The sequence below is a fragment of the Ictidomys tridecemlineatus genome, chromosome 2 (assembly GCF_052094955.1).
Source record: "Ictidomys tridecemlineatus isolate mIctTri1 chromosome 2, mIctTri1.hap1, whole genome shotgun sequence".
In the NCBI taxonomy this organism is placed as follows: Eukaryota; Metazoa; Chordata; class Mammalia; order Rodentia; family Sciuridae; genus Ictidomys; species Ictidomys tridecemlineatus.
The window spans coordinates 201,172,769-201,190,344 of record NC_135478.1 but is presented as its reverse complement, the minus strand read 5'-3'; the positions used below and the strand labels follow the sequence as shown (position 1 = coordinate 201,190,344).

General features: G+C 36.0%; 1 protein-coding gene across 1 annotated transcript; it reads right to left on the bottom strand.

Annotated features, from left to right (window-relative positions):
• Nucleotides 1–204: 204 nt before the first annotated feature.
• Nucleotides 205–17,075, bottom strand: Samd9 (sterile alpha motif domain containing 9). The gene is made up of 3 exons (XM_005340536.5): nucleotides 16,824–17,075; nucleotides 13,370–13,440; nucleotides 205–6,437 (listed from the first exon to the last, which is right to left on the bottom strand). Exon 3 carries the CDS (start codon nucleotides 6,427–6,429, stop codon nucleotides 1,690–1,692), a length of 4,740 nt encoding a protein of 1,579 aa, XP_005340593.1. The 5' UTR covers nucleotides 6,430–6,437; nucleotides 13,370–13,440; nucleotides 16,824–17,075; the 3' UTR covers nucleotides 205–1,689.
• Between the last annotated feature and the right edge of the window lie 501 nt (nucleotides 17,076–17,576).

Sequence of the window (17,576 nt, the reverse complement as noted above, 5' to 3'; positions counted from 1 at the left end):
CCTGTTGCATTATTTGGTGCTTATTTTCACAAACCTTCTTATAACAAAATTTCAAAAGCACAGTCAACAGGAGAGAGAGACATAAAAAGAACTCCCGTGTTCTCATCATGCAGTAACTGGTAGCTCAGTTCCCTTTGGCAGTCACACTCCCCGTCACCTTTCACCACCCCCACCACCCCATACAGAATTACTTTGAAGCAAATCGTAAATCACATCATTTATTCAAAAATACTGGAGTGTATATCTCTAAAAGAAAAAAAAAGACTTGTAAAAAATGTAAGCGTGTTATCATCATCTCACCTAACAAATCAACAATAACCTTACATCCTCAAATATCGAGTCAGTGTTCAAATTTCTGATTGCTTAATAATTTCTTTTAGTACTGGTTTGTGCAGTTCAGGATCCATAATTTAAGTGTTGCATTTAGTTGGTAAGTTTCCTATAATCTTTAGTCTCCCTCTTTTTTGTTTTTGTTTGTTTTGGTTTTGAATTGATTTTGTTTTCTTTTTGTTGAAGAAATCAAATTTTTTTGAACTGTGAGTTTCTGCTTTCTGGATATGTTCATTGCATATCTGTGCTTGTGTTTAACAATATGCTTTCTTTTTTGTGTTTGTTTTAAAAGAGAAGTAAGATCTAGATGGTTGATCAAATTCAGTTTTAATTGTTGGGCAAGAACATCTCATGGGTGATACACTGCTATGGTTCTTCCAGCTCAGAAAAGTCAGATTTTTTCTGTGATGTTCATATCAATCAGGATTAGGACCATCTGATTAATTGGTTATAAAGTTTTTTCTTTAAAATCAGTATTACATTTAATGGTTTTGGCAGCCATTGATGATATCTATAATTTTATTAGAAGAAAACTATACAATGATTCTATCTTGCAGGTTACATTTGTTCAACATATGGGTTATACATATATCTTGCCAGTGCATTGGGACCCCCTGGGTGGGGAACTCAATAATCTTTTCAGGGGAGTACTTTTTGTTCACAGTCTTCGGAGTTTGGGTGCATTTCTCCATTTGTTTATTTGGAGGGAGTTTTATAAACTCAGTAGCTAATTCCCCAGTCTGCTTTGGTAAGATCTGCTGACCTCTGTGGGGATGACCTTTAGAGAAACAGGTGACCCTTCTCCTTGGAAGACCTATAAATGACAAACACAGGATACATTTAAGATCTACTTGGTCAGAATAAATGCTGCATATCATCTTGAGAGGTTTTTGATATTTTGGAGAAACGTTTCCCAGATAGTGTGATGTCTTGGAACCAAAACATTTTTTTTCTTATTTTGAAAAAAGTGTCACATTTGAGAAGAAAGTAGATCCTTGTACTCAATCCATGCCTTGGTGGAGTTGCTGGGGGAAGCAGTGGGGCTCCATATGGCTGACTTTCTAAGTCCGTCTCTCTTAACTCCATCCACAGCTCCTTATTATTTTGTCCTTCATGGTGTTCTCCAAACCCAGGGAGGGATTTGCTGCTTTCCACATCTCTCCCTCGTTCCTTCTTCACCATAGTCTTTATAGGAATCACCAAATGTTTAATGTGATAGCAAATTAAATATTGTTTGTGTAGGTCTGAAAAGTCAGGGGGTATGTCTAAAAATTTGACAATTTAAAGTATGGTTCTTGGATCTAAATCAAATTAGGTGGTTTGAGAATGAGACCACCTTCCTGGAAGATGATCAGGCTCTTAAACAATTTCAATGTCATAGGCAAGTGGGCCTCCAATGGAAAATCCCAGGTAAAAAGACACTTTTTCTATGCTCCTACCACTTCTAAGTTGACCCAAGAAAGCAGGTGAGATGGGTATTGTGATTTTTTCATTGATCCCATATTCTATGTATAAACAATTATTTTCAGCTCGTCCTTGCAAACGAAGCAAAAGGTCTTGGACTTTTTTCTCCTTCCATACATCTCCACTTTGCCACACAAAATTAATATCAGGTGTCTTTCCAAAGCATTGATCGATTTTTCCTTTGTGGACAAGTCTGTTCATATTGTTTCCTTTTCCAAGAAAGAAATATGCGATAGGTTGCTTTGTACGATACATGTGCTTATATTGCCCCCTGAAAGAATTTTGCAGTGATTGAGCATACTTTTCCATTAGTTTAGAATCCTGATCCAGTTGTTGGTTTTCTGGCCAGAATAAGAGTGAAGCTAGGAAATAAGGTTCTGAATATTGGTAAGTTGTTCCTACTTGTTGCAAGACCTCTCGAAGCTGTTCTTTCAGTTTTTTAATTGACTTCACTAGTTTGGAGGCAGGTTTAACACAAAAGAGAATGATGTTGGCCAAGATAAAGTTTTGCTTTTCCTTTAGGTGCATTTTGACAGTACATTGTTCAGAGAGAAAAGTATATTTGTTCACTATATCTTCCATGGTGCTTAGAGCATCTTCTTGACTTTTGATAAGATATTCTAGGAGCCCAGAAAACTTGTCTGCTTTTAAGGCTTCTAGGGTTCTTCGAGTTCTCTCTACTTGAAGTGGCAAATGGAGTTTTGATCCAACATCTCTACTATGTGATTCTGCTAAGGGACCAAATATATCTACATACTTCTTGAAAGATGAAGCTACTTTCCTCCGAGTTTTGGCCTCTTCATTTTGCTTAATGTTGTTCCTGGGTTTTAGAAGGACAAAGTAATCATCAAAAAAATCAAAGGACCTCTTCAAAGAAGATTGCAATGTAGTTAGATAAGGAATAAAGTTCTTGAGGACCACTTTAAATTCATTTGTATCACCTGGAATATCACTATTTCCTGATATAAAATTGACCATATATCTTTTAGACAGTTCATTTTTATTGTCAAAAAATGGAATGAGCTGGAGAATCTGGATTGTGTAAAGTCCAACTTCTATCTCTCCTTGATAGCCAGCAATGTTGTAAGTGTCATACCTCCTTTTTGACTTCTGATACAGTCTTTCCTTCGCTTCGTATTCTCGATCTTCACTTTGCTGTTGAGATTCTCTGAATGCACTGGAGGCATTTACAGCTAATTCCAGAAGATTAGTTAGGTCATCAACTGAAATATTCCTATTTCTTCCATTATCTTCTATCCACCATCTTATTTTACTTTTGTAGACTTGACCCAGTGTGTCTGAGATATAGGAATTGTCAGGTTCTATCTTTTTGGCTTGTTTTGCCCACGTCAGAGCATTGCTGAAATCCTTCTCTTTAAGGTAGAAATGTCTTGACAAGGCTTGGCACATGAATGCATTTGGGTTGAATCGACTGATACCTTCAAGCAATACAGCTTTAACTGCCTCATTGCCTTCATCTTTATGTAATGCTTCAATGAATGGGGAAAACCAGTTTCCTGTACCTTCAGGTTCATTTCGCTGTCTTGTGAGCAGTAGGGTTTGCATATCTTGGAGAAATTTGCTTTTTCCTATGGCAGCATCATAGAACATATTTTCTGTGAGCAAATCCAGCATAATTTGACTTTTATCCAAGTTATAGCTTTTCTTCAATTCTTCCAGTGAGAGAATGGCAATCAAAGGATGAATGATGCGCACTCCACAGTATTTCCCACATTCTTCCACCTCTGTTCTTATCAGAATTGTAGAGAAGGTGCCCATTTTGTCTTCAAGTTTTTCTGTTCCCCAGTAAGCCTTCTTGTTTGAGATTCCTAAGAACTTCTCACATTGTGAGAGTGAAATGGTGGTATCAGGCACATATGAATTCAGAAGAGCCAGAAAAGAAAAGAGCTTTGCTTCCTTGGTACAAATATTCTGCCCTTTCAGAATATTCCTCACCACATTTTCTATGTACTCTTTATTAAAATTGTTTTTCATGATCATGAAGGAATAAAAATCTTCAAAGTTTTTATGCTGTTCTTTGATTTCTTTCAACTTAAGCTCAAAAGCTCTCTGTTCTTTGGGAGACAGTTGTTGTATTAGGGCAATACTGTCTGAGTTCCTTGCACTTTTTTCAGGATTTTGTGATCTCATGCAATTTAGGATGATCACTAGAGGTCTCTCATATCGAATGTGCTTATTAGCTACAGCTGTGTGAATGGAAGCTTGCAGAAGGTAGACATTATCTTGTTCTTCAAAATCATCAACAAGGAGCAATACTGGTAAGTATTCCTGATGGCCTGCTGCCCCATAGGTAATTAAATTGGTCACCTGTTCTCCAATTTCAGAAAAATCCACTGTCTTATTTTTCAGCACAGCACATCTGAATTTCTTCCTTAGATCCCACAGAAGATGCATAGCCAAGGTAGTCCCCCCACAGCCTGGATGATGATACAGATGAAGGATTTTGGCACATGTTTGTTTAGAAGAATCTGCCCAGTTTTGAATCATTTCTTCTAGTCTTTCATACTTATCTCTTTTAACAAAAGATGAAAAATAGCTTTCAGAAGAAAAGTAGAAGTTCCACCATGATACTTTGCCACCTCGGTAGAAGTCTTCCTCTTTGGACGCCTTGAATTCTAGTAATTTTTTCTGGTCTTTCTCCAAGAGTGTGCCTTCACATTCATTTTCACAGAGAATTTCCAGGGCAGTCATGATTTCTTCTTCTTTCTTCAGAAGGACAGTAGATGAACCAACTGAGGGCAATAATCTCTTTGAGGATCGAGTTACAGATTTTAGTTTCAGAACAGTGCCATTTATTTCTTCAAGATTTAAGGCAGAAATACATTGGTTTGATAATTCATCTTGGTGTTTCGTTAATCTTGCTTCAAGCAGATCTTTCCATCCCTGGCATATGTGTGAATGTACACAAATACACAGTATACTTTCCATTCCTTTGAGATCTTGGTAGAAAGCACAGAAAGTCTCGATGAGGGGGTCTCTGGGGTCATCCACAGAGGAGAGTAATAGAAACACCACCAAAAACTTCCCTCTTGGCATTATGTCTTCACGTGTGAGGAATGAAATCAGTTTCCTGACGTCAGAAGCTCTTTCCCTTTGCCACGAAATTGGATCTAAGGGTTTGTATTTTTCACTGTCAAGGTCTGACCTCCCATTGCAGAAAATCCAGCTGGGTTGCTGGTAAAGATTCAGACTAGAAATCTTGTCACTGCACGTGGTCCCATCTGCAAACAGACTTGGAGTGTGGAGGTTTGCTACTCGGCTTTCTTTGAAAGCTTTGACTACTCCATTCCTTGCTGATTCGGGATCAAACTCTAACACAGCAAACCACTTGATTTCCTTGAGGAAATCCAAGTGTTTTGTTTGCTCTGGGTTACATTTATTTGTTACAAGAATGTACCAGTCATAGAATGAATTATCCAACAGATCTTGATTTCCCGTCAACAGTTTAACTAGCTTGGATCCCTCACTTTTGTTTTTATTTGGCTTTTCTTTGCATTTTTCTTCTGCTTCTTTCCTAGACTCTGCCACTTTTTTTAAGTCTAATTTAAAAGCTTTGAAGTCCGACTTACTTTTTGTGATGTCCTTAGATTTGGGCCCATCTCTCACAAAGACAGAGTATTTTGAACTTTGTTCCCATGCTTTGTTGTTACAGTTTTGCATTTTGATCTGGAAATAGTCCTCTCCACATTCCGAATATTGTGGAATGACATCCACTTCAATAACAAATCTGTCAGATACAGTACTGTTTGGCAGTAAAACTTCCACAAATCTGGGCTCTCGAATGCACTTCTCTGCTTGTTGGACCTGATGTGCTTCAAAATACTGATGTATCATCTTATGGAAGTGTTCAATTAGGGCTTCTTTAGTGACTTTGGTGATTTGCACACCAACAATTTTTCCATGGGGTTTGTCTTCGACTCCCAAATGAATGGTGCCATTGGTACGTGAATTCATACAAGCTGAGGCAAATCGGAAAACCTCGTTGCTAAATTTCATCTTAATATCCTCTTCTGTGGCTGTTTTTGTATTTGTTAAGGCTTTGAACTCACGTGCTGGATCGATGAGATTGCGTGATCCAGTTTCAGGCTGTAGAATGAAATGTAATTTATAACGATATGGATCACTGGATTCATCAAAAGGATATGGGATACATGTTGGTTCTAGGCATGGCTGCTTCTCCTTTAAGTCATCTGTTTCATCTTCCATGAGCTCATCTTTCAGTGACTTAGAGCCTGGACTTGTAGTGGCTTTGGACACATCTGAATCGTTGTTATTCTTTTGTTTTTGTTCCGAAGTCTCTTTACTTTCCTTTTGCTTCACGGTTTGCTTTTTATTTTTACTGCCTTTTTTCCCCTTGGATGTCTGAGTAGGATCTCGAGAGGATGTTTTCAGTAATTCCTTGAAGAGCTCTTCTATTTGGATAGCTGGTCCGTGGGTTATGCCCATATCCACAAGATTCGTTTTGTTTAACCACTTCAGGATGGCACCATTCACATCCTGGGCCACCAAGGTGTCCCTGTGCTTTTGGTCAACCTTATGGCTTTCTAACCATCGGTTTACATCTTCTTTTGTCCAGTCATCTGTATTTTCTGGAAGGTTTAGTTGCTCTGCCATTGTGATACCTATAGTTAGAGAAAGAATAATCATTTATTGTTTAACCAGTAAAAATTTGAAAGAAGTTCTTATGGGTCATTTTAAATTTTAAAAGGTCTTATCACCAATTCATTCCATGTTCTCCCAGGAATGCTACCAAATATGTATGTATGAGCACTTGTCTCCTATGAAGGGCATCAGGCTATCCAAAATTTACTTTACCTTGCTTTTTGCACTAAGTATATGAGAGATGCTGCCAAGTAGTGCATGTAGAGATGTTTCATTCTTCTTCATGGTTATTTGCTGTAATGGGTATTTGCTGTGTAATTTAAGAATATTCAATTCTACTATAGAAAATAAAAAGAGGATATATGACAATAAATGTAGATACAAGTAGTTTGTGAAAGGTGATGATAGATGAAGTAAATCGAGTTGTCACAGCTAAGAGTCAGTCATAACTACAAAAGAAGAGAAAGACCAAATAGTCATAAAATATTCATGAGATACATATGAACATTTTTGAGGTATCATTAGGTTACTTGTTGCAACACCATTGTGACCTTTTGTGTTCTCTATTCAGGGAATATAAGTAAAATCCACAGTAGCATATTGGGCTATTCATGACCTATAGCTGGTCAAGCATACTTACTCTGAATCTTCCTGAGGAAAGCCACTGTATGCCACTGATCCAGGGCCTTTTCTATCCACTGAACCCCTTAGGACAGATCCTAACTCTGAACATATGGAGGAAGCTAAAGTTTCTACACTTGAGATTGGTACAATAATACTGTCAGACTGTCATAAGTTAAGTATATATAGTACAACATCTACAGCAACCAGTGAAAATGTATAGAAAATGATGTACTCAAAGACATTGTAAATGAAAATGTAATTGTAACCCAGAAGAAGGCAGGAAAATAAGACAAAGGAAAAATAGAACAGAGAAGAACAAATATAAACAAACAAATAAACAAACTCAATTTCGAATGTATCAATATTTACATTCAATACAAATGACTTAATTATGGAAATTAAAAGACAATTTGGTAACCTGAATTCAAAATATGACCCAGCTGTATCCTGACTATGTGACTTTCAGTGGAAATGTAATGATATAGGTGGGGTGAAGTTATAGAATATAAAAAGTATATCAGTCAAAAATTTGGGGGTGGGAGCATGGGGGATTGAATCCAGGGACAATTTACCACTGAGCTTCATCCCTAGCCCTTGTAAAAAAATTTTATTTTGAGTCAAGTTCTCTTTAAATGCTGAGCCTCAGCTTCCTGAGTTGTTGGAATTACAAGTGTACACCACCATATCAAGCCCATTCAAATATTAATAAACACAGAAGTAGCTACATGAATGTTGGATAAAGTAGTCTTCCAAGTATAGAAATTTGCTAGAGACAGGAATATTATATACTGATAAAAGGGTCAGTCTAACTAGATTTCATAGCAGTCCTAAAGTATAAGCATCAGATAAAAAAGTTGCAAATGTGTGAGTCAAGTACCGATCGAATTTTTCAGTTTTCAACCAATTCACAATTCCAGTCAAATATTTCAATATTTGTCTTAACCACTAATACAACAGTTAAACAGAATAGTGATGATATAGAAGAACTCAACAATATCATCAATTAACAGGTTCTATATCATACCTGTAGCATACTGCAACAAGAACAATAATATTCCATTCTTTTCAAGAGCCAAGATAGACCATATCCTAAATGATGAAACAAACTTCAATAAATTATTAAAAAATTGAAGCCAAAATTTAACCCTTATCTCTCTTCATGCACAAAATTCAACTCAAACTAGATCAAGGACTTAGGCATTAGACCAGAGACCCTGTGCCAACTAGATGAAAATGTAGGCCCAACTTTCCATCATGTCAGCTCAGGAACTGCCTTCCTCAACAAGACTACTAAAGCACAAGAAATAAAATCAAGAATTAACAAATGGGGGCTGGGGATGTGGCTCAAGTGGTAGCGTGCTTGCCTGGCATGCATGTGGCCTGGGTTCGATCCTCAGCACCACATGCAAACAAAGATGTTGTGTCCACCGAAAACTAAAAAATAAATATTAAAACAATTCTCTCTCTCTCTCTCTCTCTCTCTTAAAAAAAGAGTTAACAAACGGGATGGTGTCAAGCTAAAGAGCTTCTTCAGAGAAAAAAAAAATCAAGAATGTGAAAGCCTGTAGAATGGGAGAATCATTACCACCTTTAACTCAGAGCATTTATCTCCAGAATATACAAAGAACTAAAACAAACAAACAAACAAACAAACAAAAAAACCTAACACCAAAAAACCCAAAAAACTCAATTGATAAATGGGCAATGGAACTGAACAGACATTCAAAGAAGAAATACTGTTAGCAAATATATGAAAAAATGTTCAATATATCTAGCAATTAGAGAGATGCAAATTAAAACTACACTGAGATTTCATTTCACTCCAGTCAGAGTGGCAATTATCAAGAATACAATTAGCAATAAATGTTGTTGAGGATATGGGGAAAAGTTTACACTCATACATTGCCAGTGGGAGGGTAAATTGGTGTAACCACTCTGGAGAGCAGGATGAAGATTCCTTAAAAAAACTAGGAATGGAACCACCATTTGATATAGTTATACCACTGCTTAGTATATATCCAAAGGACTTAAAATCAGCATACTAGAGTGATGCAGCCATATCAATGTTTATAGCAGGTCAATTCACAAAAACTAAACTATGGAACCAGCCTAGGTGCCTTCAACAGATGAGTGGATAAAGAAAATGTGGTATATATACACAGTGAAATATTACTCCACCATAAAGAAGAATGAAATTATGGCATTTGTCAATAAATGGATGGAACTGTAGACTATCAACAATGTTAAGTGAAATAAGCCAATCCCAATAAACCAAATGTTGAATGTTCTCTCTAATATAAGGATGCTAACACACAACAAGGGGAGAAGGGAAGAATAGAAGTTCATTGGGTTAGACAAAGGGGAATGAAGGGAGGGGAGTGGGGGACAGAAATATGAAAGACAATTGAATGAATCTGACATAACTCTCCTATGTATACAGATGAATATGTCACAGTGAAATTCCACATCACATAAGTCCATGATACTGGAATTCTAAATAGAATAAGATATACCACATGGTTGTATAAATATGTCAAAATTGAAAATACTATCAGATATAACTAAAAAAATGAAAAAAACTGAAACCACACAGAATATTTGTTAACCACAAGAAATTGTAATAGAAATTGATAACAGAAAAGAGGAATCTCACAAAACATGCTCTTCTAAATCATTCATGGGCCAAAGAGGAAGTCTCAAGTAAAATAAAGAAATACATTGCAATGCATAAAAATGAAAGTATAACATTTCATTTTAAATTCCAAGTATTTAAAGATTTAACACTGATTCTACACAATCTCCTTCAGAAAACTAAAAAAGAGGAATATCTACCAATTTATTTATGAAACTAGTATTATGCTATTAGAAAGAACAACAAAGACAGCCTAAAACATACAACCACAAATCCATATCCTTCATGAATATACAAAAGAACTATTAACATAATAATAGCAAGTAGAACTTAGCAATATAAGAGAATCATAACCTAATTATCTTATGAGATAGGGTTTATTCCAGGGATGCAAGATGGTTGACTATTCAGAAGTCAGTAAGTGAAATCAGCCATAATGACAGGATATCAAAGAAAAATCACATAATCACATCAAAGGATGTAAAAAGAACTTTTGACAAAATTCAAAACATGCATTATAGTTAAAACTCTTAGAAAAACAGGACCAGAGTAGAGTCTGATAAAGAATATCTACAAAAAACTCTACAGCTCACACAACTAATGGTGAAACCCAAAGCTTTTTCCATTAGAATGGGAGCAAGGAAAGATACCTAACTCCACTCATACTTCCTTGACAGATTGCTGGAAGTTCTGGCCAGTGCAATAAAGCAAGAAAAGAAGAGGAAAAACAGAGTATGCAAAGGAAGAAATAAAACTGTACTTATTTTCAAATGACTTGATTAGCTACATGGAAAATGCCAAATAATTCATAGGATACAATTGAATTCTTCAATATTTCAGAGCACAAGATAAAAATAAAAATGTCTTTCTATAAGTGAGGAATGAACATATGAAAAAAATATTAAAAATCAATTCCTTTAGGAATCAATAAAAATAAAACCAAAACAAAACAAACAAAAAATCCTGATATACTTCATATATATATATATATATATATATATATGTATAAGTATATATAAACATATATGTATAAGTCTAGCAAAACATATAGTTGACTTTTATGCTCAAAAGTACAAACCACTGAAAGAAATCAGGGATCTAAATAAATGGGGACACATACTGTGTTCACATGGGAATTTTACATAGTATGTATGTTAATTTTCTACAGATATTAAACAGGTTTAACATAATGTGTATCAAATTTCCAGTATGATTCTTTGTAGATAAATAATATTCTTGTAAAATTTGTATGGAGAGGTAAAGGAAGAATACTAGTTTCAAAGATTTTAATAATAATAAAGTGAGAGAAATTGTTTTTAAAAGACATTTTATAACTACAATAATCAAAGCTGCATGGTATTGGTAGAGAGATACTGGAATAGAATAGAATTCCAGAAGTAGACCCACACAAATATGCCCCATTGATATTTGACAAAGACACAAAAATAATCCAATGAATATTGGATGTTTGTTTCAACAAATGATGCTGGAGTAATTGGACATCCATATGCAAAAAATTAAATAATCCCAACCTGATCTCATACCTTATGCCAAAATCGACTTGGAATGGACTTCATGTAAAATATAAAATTAAGAAACGTTTAGTAAATACATAGGAGAAAATCTTCATGATCTAGGGCTAGGCAAAAGTTATACCCCATTGGAATGATAGTGATCTCAAATGAAAAGTTTACTACAGGGACACACCCACATCAATGTTTATAGCAGCACAATTCACAATAGATAAACTGTGGAGCCAACCTAGATGCCCTTCAGTAGATGAATGGATAAAAAAATGTGGCATATATACACAATGGAATATTACTCAGAAAAAAAAGAGAATAAAATCATGGCGTTTGCAGGTAAATGGATAGAGTTAGAGGAGATAATGCTAAGTGAAGTTAGCCAATTCCAAAAAACAAATGCTGAATGTCTTCTCTGATATAAGGAGGCTGATTCATAGTGGAGTAGGGAGGCGGGGCACGGGAGGAATAGACAATTCTAGATGGGGCAGAGGGGTGGGAGGGGAAGGGAGGGGCATGGGTTAGAAATGATGGTGGAATGTGACAAACATCATTATCCAAAGTACATGTATGAAGACATGAATTGGTGTGGATATACTTTGTATAAAACCAGAGATTTGAAAAATTTGTGCTCTATATGTGTAATATGAATTGTAATGCATTCCACTGTCATATATAAATTTAAAAATATCAAAAAGACTTAATGTAGGAAAAATTATGTTCAAAATTGAGTAAGATTTCTATTTTAATGAAATATCTCGGGGCTGGGGATGTGGCTTAAGCGGTATCACGCTCGCCTGGCATGCATGGGGTGCTGGGTTCGATCCTCAGCATCACATAAAAATAAAATAAAGATGTTGTGTCCACTGAAAACTGAAAAATAAATATTAAAAAGTTCTCTCTCTCTCTAAAAAAAAGGAAAGAAAGAAATTCACTATCTCTAAAACATATATCAGCACATCAAAATCCATATTTTTCAGAAATGTCATTAGCACTGATTTCATTTTTCAATGAGTTCACATTTTTTATAAATTTAAAATTGTCCCACGAAGTGAATAAATTTATATATTTATCTACTGATTAAAGATTTACTGAATCATTCAAAACTGTCAAACAGCATCATTCTGTAAATTTGGAATTAAATAAGCCCTTACTATTCAACAGTTTGTAGTATAATTTCATGAAGGCTATAATAGGAATTGTGTTGCAAAAACTCCTCCAGTAATTGTCTGAAGCTCTAGATGTCAGGATATCAAGATTGCATGGATTTAACCCATTCTACTCAAATGAGGAGCTTGGTAGATAATTTTATGGTGGTAACATGAAAAATGGCAGAGAAGTGACTGAGTCATGCTGTCTCTCAAATGGTTCATAAGGTCTTCCACTTTTGCATATTAGGAAGCTAAGTCACTCCACTTTTTGCTTATTCACTAAGCCCTTTTTCTCAAGCAGTATGAAAGCTCCTCTTAAATAGAATGCACTCTATATTACCATTTGCTCCTAATTATACACCTCTTTCCTTAGCACATTTTGTCTCCCTCGTTGTAAACTAATTTTTTGCCCTAATTTGTAAAACCCTATGAAAAAGGTACACTTTATTTATTTGTTTACCAATTGCATAATCTTTGTTCTTTTTAAAATATAACTTCAGAGCTTTATTAAATGAGGAATCAAAAAATAGAAATTAAAAACTTGAAATGTCATACATTAGAGAGGAAAAATATATAGAACCTAGCAGCAATGAAACTGCTGCACATCAAAACTTATAAAAAGTGGTGTCAACAATATTTATACAAATAGTTATAGCCTTAAGTGCTTTTATAAAAATAGAAAAATTATTGACAGTGAACTAAATGCCAATTTAGTAAACTCAAAGAACAACGAAATAAATATGAAAAAGGAAGAAGGAGGAAGAAAACAAAGGGCAAAAATCTAAAAAATGGAAACCATAGTTCCAACAGAGAGACGGAAAGAAGTCCAAAAGTCGTCCACAAAGAGTAATGAAGTTGACACACCTGTGGAAGGATTAAACAACAAATAAGAGAGATGTTACAAATAGGCAATAAGAGGTGCTGTAAAATTAAAGCAGTTAGGGAATATTGCAACCAACTGTACATGAGTAAAATTGAAGACTGAGGTTAAACAGACAAATTCATCCAAAAATGTAACTTACCAAAACTGACTGGAGAAGGAATGGAAGGAGACCGCTTTCCTGTGAGATCACCAAGGCTGCCGATGCTCTCACTGCAACAACAAGAAAGGAGGTGAGGAAAGTCTCATGACCTGCCTTTGAAATGATCACGGAGATAACATATTAGATGACAAGGGCCGGATGGACTAAAATTCAGAAAGGAGAGAAGCCCAGGTCAGCTTTGGGGCATTTTCTGATTCTGAGCTGGACTTGAGGAGAAGACCCTCCGGGAGGAAGGAAACCAGTGTGGCTTTTGACAGTCACAATGTGGATGTGATGGATTAGAACCTAGATGTGCTCCAAAATCTTTAACCATCACCAACATGCAAAATCAAACTTCAGGCAGATGACCCTACACACCCACCAGAATGGCTACAATGAAAGGCTGACATGCTGGTGAAGAGGTGGGGTCAACGGAGCTCTCAGACATTGCCAGTAAAAACGTAAATTGGAGAAACCGACAGTTTTTGTAAAGTTAATTATGTCTATGACTCAGCAATCCTAATGAAAAATTACTGATACAAGCAAAAACAGAGATGAATCTCACAACTGTAACCCTAAATGAATAGATCCAGCACAACATATGAAGTTCAAGAATAGGCAAAATTAATCTACAGAAGAAATCAGAATGACTTGGTGTGGTGATTATTTTCTGAGAAGCACAAGGATCTTGATCTGTGTATAGTCACACACAGTGGTACAGAACAGAAGACACAGAGACAAATCCCCATAAATAACATTATCTCATACTAGGCCAAACTGCCAAAAACACACATTAGAGAAAAGATACCTTCTTCAACAAATGGTGCTTGGAAAACTGGAAATCCATATGTAGCAAAATGAAATTAAACCCCTATATCTCATCCTGCACCAAACTCAACTCAAAGTGGATCAAGGACTTAGGCATTAGACCTAAGACTCTACACCTAATAGAGGAAAAAGTAGGCCCAAATCTACATCATGTCTGTTTAGGAATAGCCTTCCTTAATAAGCCTCCTAAAGCATAAGTAGTAAAATCAAGAATCAACAAATGGGATGAAATTAAACTAAAAAGCTTCTTCAGAGTAAAGCAAACAATGATGAATATGAACAGAGCGCCTACAGATTGGGAGAAAAATTTTTGCCACCTGCACTTCAGAGCATTAATTACTAGAATATACAAAGTAAAAAAAACTTAATACCAAAACAACAACACCAACAAAAACAAATACAAAAAACAAAAACAAAAAACCCCCAAACCCATCAATAAAATGGGCTAAGGAACTGAACAGACACTTCAAAGAAGAAATACAAATAGTCAGCAAATATATGAAAAACTGTTCAACATCTCTAGCAATTAGAGAAATGCAAATTAAAACTACACTGAGATTTCATCTCACTCCAGTCAGAATGGCAATTATCAAGAATACAAGTAACAATAAATGTTATTGAGGATGTGAGGAAGGGTATACTCATACATTGCTGATGGGACTGCAAATTGGGGCAACCACTCTGGAGAGCAGGATGGAGATTCCTCAAAAAAAAAAAAAAACTAGGAATGGACCCATCATTTGACATAGTTGTACCACTGCTTGGAATATATCCAAAGGATTTAAAGTTAGCATACTATAGTGATACATATGTGGCTACATCAGTGTTTACAGCAGGTGAATTCACAAGAGCTAAGCTATGGAACCAGCCTAGGTGCCCTTCAACAGATGAATGGATAAAGAAAATGTGGTATATATATATACACAATGAAAGGACAGTACTTGTCGTGGTCTAACAGCTGGCCCCACCTTCCTTTAGCAATCCTCATATCTAAGCAAAACCTCATATGCTCATATGTCCTTCTGCTGAGCCCTATTACTCCACTCTGTGAAAGTATGGTTCATAACTGTCGCAATCACACTACTGTGACTCATATAGCAGCGGCACCCTGATTGTTTGGCTTCTGGGTGTTCTTGGATTTCTGAGTCTCGTATCCAGGGTTCTCCTGCCCCATGCCCTGCCCCTTTCATCCTGGACATTTTTCCTGGGCTCTTTCTGACTTCCTCTCTCAATGTTTAATACACACTCGGCCTTTCCCCACTAGCTGATACAACATAAACCAGACTGAGACTAAGAAGGGAATTAGATGGATGGTTTGATTTATGCTTGAGCTGCATACCATATACGTGTAAAAACATAAAGTCAGGGGGTCAGGGTCTCATACAAGAGTTGGGAAACACAGAACTGGACCTGAACATTTGGCTGAGAAAAAGGAGTGACTTTTCACTATTCTCTACCTATTGTGGATGTTTCTATCGTAACTGAACAGGTTAACTTTTCATACTGCTTCCCCTAAAGCCTCTGTCAGTGTCTTGTTGTTTTGGTATTAAGTTTTTTTTTTTTTTTACTTTGTATATTCTGGTAATTAATGCTCTGAAGTGCAGTGCCTTTCAATAAACCACTTAAAAATATTGAAGATGACACTTTTGGAGCATATTCATGAGAGGAATAAGTTCTCCTTGTGTATGCCACTGTTCACAGATTTTTTTTACCATAAATTAAAATTTCTTTTAAATTATTACTTATTTTGTTACTGGGGATTGAACCCAGAGGTACTTAACCACTGAGCCATACCCCCAGCCCTTTTGATTTTTTTTTTTTTTGAGACAGGGTCTCAATAAGTTGCTTAGGACTTCACTAAGTTGCTGAGGTTTGCCTTGAACTTGGGATCTTCCTGCCTTAGGCTCCTAATTTGCCGAGATTACAGGCATGCACCACCATGCCTGGAAATTCTATGTACTTTAGAAAAGTCACCTGAAAAGCTGCTTTTGAGCAACCTCGCCACCAGTAAGAAACAGGAAACACAATTTGTTTGATGGTTGAACCCACCATGTAGGTTATGAACTGTTAACCGTGAGATTTGTTAGTTTTATTTAAAAATTATTAAAAATGCAATCCTCTTATACTCCCACAATACTTTATTCATTGCTTCCAGGGGAAATCAGATATAAACTATGGTTCTACCACAAACATAAAGCTGCCCAAATTGCAAGGACTTCCTGTAGTAGTCTGTCTGTCTGTCATTGATAGACCTTGTCTGACACTAATTTCTAAGAAACTACCAGGAAATTCTGTTTTTTAAGCTGCCTATTCCTTAAGACAGTGGAAAGTATCTTTAAGTAATGTAAACTTTAAAATTTTCATTTTCTGTTCTTTCTGAAAATGCTATTATGCATTGGGAATTTCATTCAAAAAAGTCCCTCTAGTTTTCAATTATATCGTTATGGAATGTTATGACTCATATAAGCAGACTCCAAGAACAAGCGGTCTGGAAGCTGTAGGCTTAGAATATTATCATATTTTGTTTTGGGTTCTTTTCATTTTTCTAAATGCAAAGTGAAATTCTCCCTATTCAACAGATTGCTGCATACATGTCAGTAATATTAATAAGAGATATTGTACTTACCCTGATTGTCAAATTTCTTCTATACAAAGGAGCAGAAAATCATCTGTTTTAGTGCAGAAACCATCTGATATCCAGTTTTCTTCCTCCTCGGATGTTAGAAGAGAGTATTTTCTTCATTCCAGTTTCTGTGAAAGCTTATATAGCCTCCTGTCTCAATGCTAGCAGCAACTGACTGAGAAACAACAGGGTGTGTGCGATTCCGGAGGTTGGGGGAAGGAAGAAACTTGGCTTGATTTCAGTTTCGTTTCTCAGATCTGAGAGCAGACTTTTCCCTCTGACATGCTTTTCTTGCCACTCACGACTTTACCACCTTCTGGTATGTTTGGTTGCAACCCAAAGACTTAACATTTTTGGATTTTGAAGGCTCTCAAGAGTTTTGAAGGCTACATAGAGTCCTGTTACATCGCCCATAAATGGACAGATATTGTCCTAATTGATCCCTTGAGAATACCAGTTTTCTTTCTCTCTTTCATTACACTTAACTATTGTTTTCATTTATTTTCTGTTGAATGACTAAATACTGCAATGGAAATAACTTACAGTTTTATAGGTGGGAAAGTCCAAGGTTGAGGGACTACCTCTAGTAAGTATTCTTGCTTGTGATAACTCTCTACAGAGTCCTAAAGTGGCACAGGGACCACAGGACCAGATAGAGCAAGCTTTGCTTATTTGGATATCTCTTTCTCTTTTCACTAACCCACTAAGGAAATCATGAGACCCCTGCTCTCAAGACCTCATCTAATTCTAATTACC